This window comes from Pipistrellus kuhlii, unplaced genomic scaffold (assembly GCF_014108245.1).
Source record: "Pipistrellus kuhlii isolate mPipKuh1 unplaced genomic scaffold, mPipKuh1.p scaffold_m20_p_2, whole genome shotgun sequence".
Lineage (NCBI taxonomy): Eukaryota > Metazoa > Chordata > Mammalia > Chiroptera > Vespertilionidae > Pipistrellus > Pipistrellus kuhlii.
Window position 1 is genome coordinate 53,911,578 of NW_023425515.1, and position 13,417 is coordinate 53,924,994.

At 44.2% G+C, this 13,417-nt stretch overlaps 1 protein-coding gene across 4 annotated transcripts in view; it reads left to right on the forward strand.

The window, feature by feature from the left end:
- The window catches only part of B4GALT4 (beta-1,4-galactosyltransferase 4), a 31,844-nt gene extending 21,093 nt beyond the window's left edge, over window positions 1-10,751 (forward strand). For 3 of the 4 annotated variants that reach the window (XM_045583973.1, XM_045583972.1, XM_036446692.2), the window contains exons 4-7: window positions 760-947; window positions 5,738-5,860; window positions 8,137-8,241; window positions 10,074-10,751. In XM_045583973.1, the coding sequence (XP_045439929.1) occupies window positions 760-947; window positions 5,738-5,860; window positions 8,137-8,241; window positions 10,074-10,206 (549 nt within the window). In that variant the 3' untranslated portion in view covers window positions 10,207-10,751. The remainder of the gene's footprint in view (window positions 1-759; window positions 948-5,737; window positions 5,861-8,136; window positions 8,242-10,073) is intronic. The other variant, XR_006742087.1, reaches the window with a different exon arrangement.
- Window positions 10,752-13,417: the final 2,666 nt, after the last annotated feature.

Consider the following 13,417-nt stretch of genomic DNA (forward strand, 5'->3'; position numbering starts at 1 on the left):
GAGAAGTCCTTTCCTCTATTGGGGAAGATCACCCCATTTGACGAAGAAGCGTGCAGCTTTGGGAGGGATGAGCATGGAGCGGTGAGGAAGGAAGAGGACACCCCCCTCACCAGCCAGATTACAAATCAACCTTGGCATTCAATGGGTGACAGATGTCCCACCCAGATCGCCCTAACATTCATTTGGGGGGGGGAAAAAAAAAAAAAAAAAAAAATATATATATATATATATATATATATATATATATATATATATATATATGGTATTGCTCCAAAATGTATACACACACTTTGAATAATTATAAAAGCAGTGCTTATTAAAATACATTTCATTTTCAAAATTGAGCTACCAGGTGTTAAGGTGTGCATACAATTTTTTGGACTATATATGGTTAAAAATTGTGGAAAATAATGTGTAATATAAATTCACCACCTTAACTATTTGTAAGTGTACACGTCAGTAGTGTGACGTATATTCACAGTGCTCACTCTATCTCTAGAACTTTTTCATTTTTCAAAACTGAGACTCTATGCCCATTAAGCAACAACTCATCTCAAGGTATGTTTTTCAGTTATGGAATTTAAATATGTGTGAAGCATTAAGCTGTCTTTTATTGTTATTGCACCTATTGTCACTTCTTCCTGTCACTAGTTGTGTGCAGCAGGAGTAATTCATACCAGATCCTGCATCTGACCTGGAGGGAGCCCCACTGTGAAATCGTCTCAGGAGCTTTTCAGCTTTTCCCTTCTCTGTCTGCAGGCCGGGAGTAAAAAGTTTAATCGAGCCAAACTCTTGAATGTGGGCTTCATAGAAGCTCTCAAGGATGAAATGTGGGACTGCTTTATCTTCCACGACGTGGACCTGGTGCCCGAGAATGACCTGAATCTTTACAGGTGTGAGGACCAGCCCAAGCACCTGGTGGTGGGCCGGAACAGCACTGGGTACAGGTAAGGCGGCTCTGCCCCTGGCCTGCTCGCCCTGGTGTCGCCAGGGTGTGAGCGATGTCATGCCCAGAGAGTCTTAGGAAAATGAGACATAGGAAAAATGGCACCTGACGTATCTCTTAAAGTTCAAAACAGAAATATGAAAAATCAGATTTTTCCTTTGAGGACAAAAGCCCTAGAGAAGCTTTGACAGAGGAGCCTAAAGAGGAAAGGGAAAGAAAGGAGGGAAAATAATGCAGGCATTGCAAACCAGGGCCAGCCTCCCCTGCAGAACCACACACTGGAATTTTTTCAAGCTGGCGCCTCCCCCCCTCCCCCACACTGTGCAGAATTCAGGTAACTTACCTGTCTGTCCTTGATTCCCCCCTCTTTGAGGCAACAGATGTGTGCCCCTTAGTTCAGCTCTTACGCCTCTGTAGTGAGAATGGGATGTCTCTTTCTACACGGTGGCCTCTTCCCCAGGTTCTGAGGGAGAGTAGGGAGGGGAGTATCTACTGAGCAGTCAGCTCAGGAGCCAGAACACCCAGGATAAGTTCCTTTTCTCAGAGCCACTGTGGGAAGTGCTAGGCACGCCCATTTCTGTCTTCATTCCCCATTTCTTGTGCCCCCCAGGAGAGGGATACCTGCCTTTCAACCTTATTTTATACCAGCTTCTATTTAAGCACAGCCTAGGGCAGTGGTCGGCAAACTCATTAGTCAACAGAGCCAAATATCAACAGTACAACGACTGAAATTTCTTTTGAGAGCCAAATTTTTTAAACTTAAACTTCTTCTAATGCCACTTCTTCAAAACAGGCTCGCCCAGGCCGTGGTATTTTGTGGAAGAGCCACACTCAAGGGGCCAAAGAGCTGCATGAGGCTCGCGAGCTGCAGTTTGCTGACCACTGGCCTAGGGGAAATATAATAGTAAGCAGGAAAATTCTCTACGAATGAACTGTATATTCACTTCTGTGTGTGCACACTTCCCTGTCAGCTTCCCCAGAGCCTGCCATTCCCATGTGCTCGTGTCTGTGGTGCTCACTGTACTCCAGCCACGAGACCACTTTGAATAGGCCCATTGCCTGCCCTCCAAGGGCTCCCTGCTGTGTGCTGGTGGGGAGACAGCTACCGTGGAGTTGCATCAATTTTGCATTTAACTTAAGTTTAACTATGAGCACTTGGTAATGACTGGGGGAAGGAGGAGGAGAAAGAGCTGTGAGGGGGTGAGGATGCCATGTGCCTGAAGGAGGGCAGGTGCGGTGGGGTCACAGGGCTGGGGAGGTTCTGGAAGAGAATCACGGGCCTGAATCTCATTATCTGGAGGCTTTGTTTTCTGATCTCTGAGCCACCTCGGCCTTGATGAAAGAAGTATATCATGGCAGGGCACCGTGTATTTTCAGGAACACATAAAACAATCTGTTCACTTGTGTATTAATATGTTTGCACTGTCTACAGCTCAGCATACCCGTATGTCAAACCCTTGACATAGATACTGAGTAAACATCTGTGGTGAGAAATTACAACTGCACAGGATTTATTTTTCCAGTGCGAAACACAGGATTGTTTTAAGCACTGGTCTTTTGTTGGAATTCTAGATTTTATGTTAAGCAAAAACTGAGTTCTTGGGCATTGCTGCTGGGAATTGATTTTGAATAAAATTTCCATGTCACAATCATGGATTTCATCAGAGGCTACTCACTCTAAAAACAGCCCCTGTCCTGGCCAGTGTGGCTCAGTGGTTGAGCTTCAACCTATGAACCAGCAACTCACAGTTTGATTCCGTCAGGGCAAATGTCCTGGTTTTGGGCTTAATCCCCAGAAGGGGGCATGCAGGAGGAAGCTGATCAATGATTCTCTCTCCTCATTGATGTTTCTCTCTCTCCCTCTCCCTTTCTGAAATCAATTAAAAAACCCCCCAAAAAACAGCTCCTGTACAAATATTGCAGTTTTGACTTGCTATTGTAACTGGCCAGACAATTCTTTTATAACCATCAGAGAGCCTTTATTTATTTTTTTTTTAGTAACTGGCAGGTTTTCCTAATGTGAATCAGGGATTGAATGTGTCCTCCTTTTTCTTCTGGTTGCAAGAAGCTCTGAGCCAAGTTCATCTCCTTTTTATTGAATTTATTGAGGTGGCATTGGTTAATTAAGTTATATAGGTTTCAGATGTATAATTCTAGACTACATCATCTGTATATTGTATTATGTGTTCAAATCTTCTAACATCATTTATCTCCCTTTTACCCTCTTCTCCATATCTTTCTTTTTAAAACTAAAAAGAATATTTAAAAAAATATATTTTTAATTGATTTCGGAGAGGAGATAGAAACATCAATGATGAGAGAGAATCATTGATTGGCTGCCTCCTGTGGCCCCCTGCTAGGGATTGAGCCCACAACCCAGGAATGTGTCCTGATTGGGAATCAAACTGGGACCTCCTGGTTCATAGGTCGATACTCAACCATTGAGCCACACCAGCCAAGCAGAAAATAATCTTATTTGCAGATTTTAGTTCTAATATATTTCCCACCTTAATCTTCTCATCAGGTTGAAGTTTTCCTCTGGTTCTGGTTTGTCGTTTATATTTCTTTGCTTTGTTATATTTAAAGTAGGGGCCCAGTGCACGAATTCGTGCACCTTGAAAGCAACTGTGGGCCATGAGGCTGCAGTGGGCACAGGGGCGGGTCTCAGCCCATCTCCCATGCCCCCATCTGGCCAGGCCTCCTGTCTGCCAGTAGCCCCGCTCTTGCCACCACCGCTTCCATGCACTGATGAACCCATCCCATTTGCACCTGCTGATAGCGCGGAGTGATTGGGGCTGGCACCAGTAGCAGGTGTGAGTGGGGCCAGTGCCATCAGCAGGTGAGAGTGACAGTGGCTGCCCTGATCGCCCCTCAGGAGCAGGGGGAGGTGGAGAAGCCCTCAGGGGTGATCGGGCTGGTAACTGCCTCTCACATCCACTGAGGGTGCCAAGTGATTGGGCTGGCACTGGGTGCTGGCAGCCGGTGCAAGTGGTGTAGAATTATACCATTTTCCTTTTTCGTTTTCCTCATGGAGACCACCTAAAGGTGTCCCATTTTTCTACCTATCTGAATCCTCTGATGTGTGACGTCTCCTTCCTCAGAATCCTGATAAGCTCACCTCTTGTTAAACTGTAAACCCTGAGGGCAGGGCCCAGGGATTACAGAGTTTAGCCAGCCTTTTGCTCAGGGTGCACAGTGGTTTCTCATGGATCCCTATCAGATCATCAGTGCTGGTTTTCTCCTGGTGCCCCCTCCATGGTGCTTGGCAAGTTAGGCCTGGGCCTTGCTTCCACTCTGCCCTGATGAAGCTACTGGTCTTTAGTAGTTAAGAGTCTCTTCCCAGTAAGATTCCAGTAACCATGGCAACAGATCACTGTCCTCGATGTCTTGGGCAGTAATAGCTTTCTTCTGAGCACTTTCCTTTTGTTTATTTTAGGTTGTAATTATACAATTTTCTAGAATTTTAGGTTGAAGGTATTTAAGTAAATCTGTTTCCATTATGGGTTAAACAGGGTCCTCCCCATTTGTAGGCAGAACATAGAAACAAACTGTTGAACCACAAATTACCTGTTAGATGGCACGTGTCTATGTGTTTATTGATCTCTCCTTTTGGTTTTTCTTTTTATCTAAAAAACCAGAAGCATTTCATAGGTCCTAGAGCACTTTGAACCAAAGTTAAAGTTTCAAATCCTCCATATATGCACATCCTTTTATTCAATGACATCTAAGTTATTAAGCTCTCTTCATTTGCATTTCTGAATTGTTGCAGTGTTATCTTGAGAGATAACTTTATTTCTCAGCTATGCTAATTAGTCCACCCGTAATCATAAGAGAGCTATGTGACTGGGGGGTACCTTCTGGTCCCTCTTGATCTTTTCTCTTTCCCCCTTTTCTTGTGACTATCCCCATGGCTCCCCCCTCTGCCCTCTTCTCACCTGCTGCACTGTCCTTGGCAGTGCATTTCCCCTACCCCTGCCCTCCAGGTGCCACCTCTTGATAGCTTATTTCCACAGCCATATCTTTCTTTAGCCTCTCTTCACTTTTGAACTTGGACCCAAATCCTTTTGACCACCAGGGATATCCCAGACTCCACTCACTAAAAACATAATTTACTGTCTTCCTTTCAAAACCTAATCATTGTTCTGTATACTCTGTTTCTGTGAAAGCCACTATCATCTACCTAATTGCTCAAACCAGAAACATGGTTAGTTGAAGTGTATTGGGTTCTTCAGGAACAAACTCTGAGATGGAGCTTTGCATGCTGGGAGTGGAAATTTGCATGCAATGTGTGAGCAGGAACCATCTCCTCTCTCTCTACACCAACCCAAAACAAAGTGAGAGTGAAAATACCAGTATATTCTCTATGACACTTATTCATGCTGAACCTGGGTGCAGCTTCAGAATCCTTCTTAATCCAGTGAGTGCCCTGTAGCTACGACTACTCATTGGATTGGCAAATGGGGTGACATCTGTCATCCACACCTTATGGTATGGTGCACACTCGCAGGCACTTCTGTCGACCTCTGCACACAAACATTAAACATGAACAATAACAGGTGGGTGGCACCTTGCTTAGTGAGGAGATGTGAGCACTTTCCTAGACAGGAATGGAGGCCAGACAGGCAAGGCCAGGAATGTCAGGAGGTGGGTGCCCAGCAGGACTGGATGGTGGAGTGCATGGTCTTCAAGTGTTCCTAGAATGCCAGCCCTGAATCAGAGATTTCTCCAGTGTCTGTGGAGAACAAAAAACCTTCGTGCTCATGTTCTTACCTTTCCTCTCTTCTGCTGCAGGTTGCGTTACAGCGGATATTTTGGGGGCGTTACTGCCCTAAGCCGAGAGCAATTTTTCAAGGTGAATGGATTCTCTAACAACTACTGGGGATGGGGAGGCGAAGATGATGACCTCAGACTCAGGTGAACAACAGAGACAGGTCCCCTTCACGGGGCTCTGTGGTCCCTGATGGCTCTGGAACCCTCTGCGTCATAGTTCCTGTAGATGCCAGCCCAGCGGGGCACGAGGCTGCAGATTTGGGCATAAAGGGTGTCTGGGGTGGAGGGAAGGTGCCCAAATTGCTTTTTGACCCTGGCCATGCGGAAATGATGGAAGGTGGCCTGCTCCTGGCTCGCGGGCGTTAGGGGCCCGCAGTGTGGATGAAGGTCTCGGTGGACCTGTCCGTGAGCACTGCTTACTGAGAAGGGTCTCGCCCGTGAATGCAAAGCTGTGATCTGAGGAAAGTGGCCAGAGGGCTTGTTATAAGCCTGTGCTTTCTCTCAGACCCCGGGGAATCCTGCCCGTTCCCAGTGCCCAGAGCAGGGCGTGCCCGCAGCCTGGTGCTGCACACCTGAAGCCGGCCAAGAGGCCCTCTCCGTTAGGCATTAGCCAGCCCCGCATACCCTGGGAGCAGCTGCTGCCTGCCTCCCAGGCCGATCGAGCTCCGGGCTGCTAGCATTACCCTCAGGTTCTCCTGGGCTGCTCTCTGCCCTGAGGGGTTCAGAGGGAATATATCTGACCCCTTCTCTCCGCTCTCCCTCCCCTGAGCAGGGTTTTATAGCCTGATAGCTATCAGTATTCCTACCTCCCAGAGATAAGTAATTATTCAAGAGCCTGGGTCCAGTATCTTTAAAATATATGTACTTTTATTTATTTCAGAGAGAAAGGGAGAGGGAGAGAAAGAGATAGAAACATCAATGATGAGAGAGAATCATTGATTGGCTGCCTCCTGCACACTCCACACTTGTGGGGTCAAGCCTGCAATCCAGGCATGTGTCCTGACCGGGAATCAAACTGTGACCTCCTGATTCACAGGTCAATGCTCAACCCTTGAGCCATGCCAGCGGGCTAGGGCTAGTGTCTTTAGACATAATAACAAGGCCTTCCTGGTTATCAGGGGACCCCCATTCCTCCTGCCAGTATCTCTTGGGAAGGAACTCTGTTTGCTGGAGTTCTGAATTAATATATATGTGACTGTCAGAACTTTGCCCTTGCTTCTGCCGAAAGAAGCCAGGGCTCCCTGCTGGTCTTGTCCCCGTGCACAGGCTTAGAGTCTGGGATGTTTCTAGCAGGAGGGGAGTGGGTTTCCCTGACCAGAGTCTCCATAGGAGTGGCCTTGTGACGGGCAACAGCTCTTCAAGGCCTGGGTGGCCGGGTCTTATGAAGTGGACAGAGAGAGGGCGTCCGTTAGATTTCAGGGCACGAGTAGCAAAGGCTAGAGGCAAACGATGCCCATCCTCGTCCCCAAGTTCCATTTTACTGCCCGGATGGGATGGGTAGTAGGATTTTGCACTGATCATGTATCATCGCTGTCCCCTTTCCCGCTGCTCCTTGGCTGCAAGGTCCAGTTTTGCTTTTGTTTGATAAAAACATTAGGGCTGTCAGCATGATTCTCAACCAATGCCATGAATGATTAGATGATTTCAACCTAAAAGTTGGTTGCGATTTATTTACTAAATATTGTTTGGCTCACCTGTGCAGCAGTCACCACCCTTCTTTGCACGTCTGTATCACATTGCAGTTTGCAAAGCATGCTCCCATAGACTCTCATTTGAGCCTGTCTGACCACCTCTGTAACACCCTTGGTATTTTATATATGGGAAACCAAGACCTAGAACAATGAACCCACTGACCAGGATTATAAATAACAAAGTCTAGATTTGAATCTAGGTCCTATGAGTCTATAGCTTGTGACTAAAAGATCGTTACTTTGTATAAAGGGCGAAGCGTTAAGTAAACTGGGACCCTGAGAGACTTGATTCTCCTATTTGTCACACTTTAAAAAAGTTATTTTTCAATTTCAATTGACATACGATATTATATTAATTTAAGGTGTACAACATAGCGATTATATACATTTATATACCTTAAATCATGATGTTTTAAAACATGTACTTTCTCAGTTGCTTTTGGAAAATGGTATGCTATAAATTGACACATCTCCTTTGTGCCCCCAAGATAAATGTTAAGTGTGATCTTTTTGATGGACTTATTGCCTGAGGCCCTACATTATGAGAAAACTAGAGGCCTTGTGTACGATATTCTTTCTTTAATATGCAAACAAGCAAGCTATGTGTGACACTGTGTGTGTGTGTGTGTGCACCTGTGTATACATTTTTACAAATGTTTCTGTTTAAGAGCCTAGTGGTAGGTAAGTAGACTAGACTTTTTTTTTTAACCTCCTGTGTTCTTTGTCTAGGGTTGAGCTTCATAGAATGAAAATAATCCGGCCAATGCCTGATGTGGGCAAATATACAATGATCTTCCACACTAGAGACCCAGGCAATGAGGTGAACATAGGGCGGTAAGTCCTGGCTTCCGAGCCTCGCCAGCTACTTGCTTTGCTCAGTCCCTTCTGTCAATCTTGGGCACTGAGGAATCTGATCAGATGAGCCAGTTTATTTTGTTCAAAGCTTTTTTATTGGGGTAATTTTCAAACAGACAACAGAGGATATGTTTTTATTGATTTGTAGAAAATGGAAAGGAGAGAGAGAGAGAGAGAGAGAGAGAGAGAGGGAGGGAGAGAGAGAGAGAGAGAGAGAGAGAGAGAGAGAGAGAGAGAGACAGAGAGAGAGAGAGAGAGAGAGAGAAACACTTGCCTCCCCAACATTCCTCGACTTAGGGATTGAATGCACAACCTGCATATATACCCTGACCAGGAATCAAACCCACAACCTTTTTGGTGTATGGACAACACTTCAACCAACTGAGCCACCCGATCAGAGCTCCCCTATCTTTTAAAATAGCATTAAAGGGCTTTTGGCCTTTTTGTTGAAGTTTACATTTTTCTTTTTAAATCTTTTTTGTTGAAAGTCTTACATATTTCCCCTCTTCCCCCCATTGACCCTTCTAGCCTGCTTCCACCCCTCTGAAGTCTACATTTTAAAACAATATTAGTGTTAGAATCTTTTTGTTAGAATCTACCACTTTAACAAAATAAATATTTCTGTTTTCCCTTTGTCTTATTAATCTCTGTCCATAGGTATGCATCTTTCTCTTTAAATAAAAAAAATTATTATTGAATAGATGAGAAAGAATATTTATAAATTATATGAAAATTCTGAAGATTTTTTTTCCCCCCTGAAGATTCTTGATACCATGAACACTAGTGGTGTCCCCCACCCAATGTATGCCTATTAGCTGTGAGGCTCTCCCTATATCTGCTCCCCGCGACAGGAGGCAACCATTTCCTGAAATTTTGTGATAATTATAATTATTTGTGCCGTTTCTTGTTTTCCCATATATTTGTATTCCTACACAAAAGATTGTTTAATTTGCATGTTTATCAATTTTCTGTAAGTGAAATCCTGCTGTTTCATCTTCCCCTGACTTCATTTAGCTCAACATTGTGCTTCTGATGTCCATCCACATTGTTTCTGTAACTGAATGGATTGCTTTTCTCTGCTGGACTCCGGGGACCAGCTCAGTTCACCACCCACGTTACCCACATCACAGGCTCTGGCCACACACCTGCTTATTCTCCTTCAGATGCATTCTGCTGTCTGCGTGTCTGTGCATCTTGCACAGGGTGGTTTCTCTTCCTGGGAGTCCTTTCCCTCGCCTTCTTCACGCAGTGAATTTCTCCTCTTTTAAGCCTCAAATTTTCCTTCTCTGCACCCCCTCTCCAGACTCCGTCATGAAGTGAGGTGCCCTTAATTCATCCTTCTCTCCGTACATTCTAACTTCGTTGGAGATTCTTAGGAAAGTTGTGTAAACTCCTTGCAAACAGACGCAATTTCCCCAACAACAGTGGGGGATTCATAGATCCCCTGAAGCCTATACAAGGACCTGTTAGCAGAGGACCATACATATCACACTGTATCCGTGTACATTGTACCTGTACATCCTTCTGTCCACAGGCTAGGGGCTCACTGTATTCAAGTGTCCTTATTATATGACACGTCATCATTGGTCTCCAGGGTCTCACATGGGGTCAGGCACAGGAACACATGGCTGTCATTGATGTCTTTTACCGTAGGAGGGGAAAATAAACTTTCTTTGCAGTAAGAAACCCAAGGGCTATAATAACTTACCAAGATGCTTTTGGGAAATTCTGTGGCAAGGCAAAAAACGATGGGAATATATGTTAAATCTTTTATGTTAAATCAAATAAAAATTTGTTCTTTTTATCTTTAGGATGAAGCTCTTACATCAGGTGTCACGAGTCTGGAGGACAGATGGGTTGAACACTTGTGTTTATAAATTACTATCCGTGGATTACAATCCTTTATATGTCAACATCACAGTGGATTTCTGGACTGGCCCATGACCGTGGATTGTCTGGTGATATTCGGAAAAACTGGATATATGATTGCAATAATTTGGGCCTAGAGACTTCCCCTAGAAGCACACATTTAGAACGTGCTACAGCTAATTATTGAGCTGAACTTTTCCTTTTTGTATTTTCTTAGTAGAGCTCCTGGTGAGATGGAACATAATGCAATAGTAACAAAACAGCTTTCTTAGTTGTTTTGCTCATGAAGGTTAAAATATTGCAATAGATACTTGAAGGACTGAATGTAAAAGGAAGACTCAAAAGCTATCATGCAGGCTACTTGAGAACACTAATGGAAGGAGATTTATTTAGGTTTGAAGTGATTCATTGTGGGATAAAAGAGGCCATCGGAAATAAGATTGCTGAATGTCCCAGAGAACCAGAATTGTCCTCCCTGGAGGGAAAAAGGTACGAAGATGTATTTCTGTCCTCATTTATCCTGCATGGCCATCTGTGAAGAGGCTGGTCCGGTGAGAAGACAGTGGCAGAAGAGGGGGAAAAAGGTGAAGAGCCAAGATGCAGTGGACTTGGGAACTTACGAGGTGGCGGGGGGACAGGGCCAGATGGAGAGGCAGCAGCCACAATACTGGCCGCTGCTGCTGCTGCTAATCCTGTCACCTGCCCGGATACGCCTTCCAGGAAGACCCCAGCAGAAGACACATTATCTACTACTTTTTCAGGCGTTTTTGTAAAATGATTTTGTACACGTAGGGTATGAATGAGCTGTTTACAAATTACATAGTGACTAATAATACATTGAAAATACCTCTCCAGTAAAAGATAAAAAAGTTTTGGGTGCGCAATCTTGTTTACTGTTGTGTGAGGCCCACAGACGTGTTGATTTCAGTATCCAAAATCCTAAGCAGTTTAAAAACAAAACAGAGGCGACCAGCCCTCCCACTTTCCCTCTTCCTCATCTCCTGTTCCTCCCTGCCCTTCCTGTGTACATCTAAGGAAGGTAATAGGAGATGGGTACTGAGTCAGAAAGAAAAGTATTTGGTTTTCGTAGGTGAATGGACCCGCAAATAGTGTAGATGTGGATTTCTTAAGGATTGTGCAACTGTGCCCCGGGGTCTCTCAATCTGTCATTATTATGTGACACTTGGTTAAATTGTAACATGAATGGGTGCCAACCAAACAGGGAGAGGGCGGGAATGGGGATCTCAAGAAAGATAGCAGTCACTACCCAAGTGGGGAAGGAGAATTGATGGGGAAATACATCTTATAGACATGACAGGCTTACCTAGGGCTGACTTGGGTTACCTTTAACTCTGTAGGGACAAATAAGTGTTTTCTTTTTCTTTATTAGCACAGAAAGAATGATGGTTTTCGTTTTTCTCCTCTCTTTTCTCTTTCTTTTTAACAGAATTTTTCTTTGGCATTCTGTTCCAATTTTCTTTATTATCACAATATACAGACTGAACTGTTGTAGTGGCCAACCCCCAATGCAGGGCTCCCCAATTTGGAGGCTATGAGTGCCTGGCCATGGTTGAGGAGGGTAAAGCAAGAGACTTTGTGCAAGGAATTTGAAGATCAATATTTGAGAATTCCATTTTTTTTTAGTTAATGGAAATGAAATACTGTTACTGCCATGTGGGGATTCCCTGTGCATTTTCATCTATTAACAAAGCATCTGTATTTTTAAAAATATATATTTTATTGATTTTTTACAGAGAAAAAGGGAGAGGGATAGAAAGCTAGAAACATTGATGAGAGAGAAACATCGATCAGCTGCCTCTTGCACACCCCCTACCAGGGATGTGCCCGCAACCAATGTACATGCCCCTTGATGGGAATCGAACCTGGGACCTTTCAGTCCGCAGACCGACACTCTATCCACTGAGCCAAACCAGTTTGAGCAAAGCATCTGCATTTTTAAATGTTAGTAATCACTGTACTATACCTATTACAGTGGTGCCTCGCATAAAGAACGCCTCTCACAGCGAACGCTGCACACAACGAACTTCATTTCATGATTCATACAACGAACTTCGTTTCACACAACGAAGTCGCCCGAGCTTCCACGACCGCTTTGCCTGAGCTTCCACGACTGCTTCGCCGAGCTTCCACGATCGCTGTCGATGTATTGCATCCTTCCGCGCAGGCACTGCAGGCAGTCGTTAGTCATTGCGCTTAACTTAAGCACGTATCGCGGCAATCGTTCTTCATTACGAATTAAATCACGCACGTATCACGGCAGTCGTCCTTTTAAGTTAAACTCAATATTTTTTTTATATCATGGCTTCTAAAAAAAGCAGGAAGGTGATTTCTGTTGAAATGAAACAGGAAATAATTAGAAGGAGTGAATGTGGGGTAAAACAGTGTGACCTCGTCAAAGAGTTTGGCCTCAGCAAGACCACCATTTTCACCATTTTGACAAATAAGGATGCAATCAAATCAGCCAAAGTAGCCAAAGGAGTATCTAAATAAAAATAATAACAAAAAATTTATCTTTTTTTATGTCATCTTAGCATATTTTATGCTACAGAACGAATTATTTTTTTTAACATGTATTGTTATGGGAAAACGCGTTTCACATAACGAACTTTTCGCATAACAAACTTGCTCCTGGAACGAATTAAGTTCGTTGTGTGAGGCACCACTGTACTATTCTTCAGACAATTTTTATAATTTACTAATATAATGTCCAAATCATTTAAATGATTCATGAAATTTCTTGAGGTGGAAGATAATTAAAACATTTTTCGTTTTGTTAATCCTCACCGGAGGATATTTTCCCATTGATTTTTAGAGAGAGAGAGAGAGTGGAAGGGAGAGGGAGAGACAGAGAGAGAAACATCAATGTGAGAGAGACATACCGATTGGTTACCTTCTGCATGTGCTCTGACCAGGCCTGGGAGGATTCTACAACAGAGGTGTGTACCTTTGTCCAGAATGGAACCTGGGACCCTTCAGTCTGAGGGCTGACACTATCCACAGAGCCAAACAGATTAGGGCAAGATGATTTTTAAAGATCTTTATTTCCCCACTGTACCACCGACCTCATGGGAATGAAGCCCAGGGACTGGCTGGAGGTATGCGGCTGCTCTCCCAGGCAGGGGAGTTCGGTCTCCTTGGAGCAGAGCTTTCCCCTAATTCCTGCCCCCTGTATGTCCCATTGTCAACTGCCACTAAGAGGCCACGGTTTCTGGGTATTGTAGATGTGCCTGCCATATTTGCTAAGGATTATATGGATTTAGTCTAT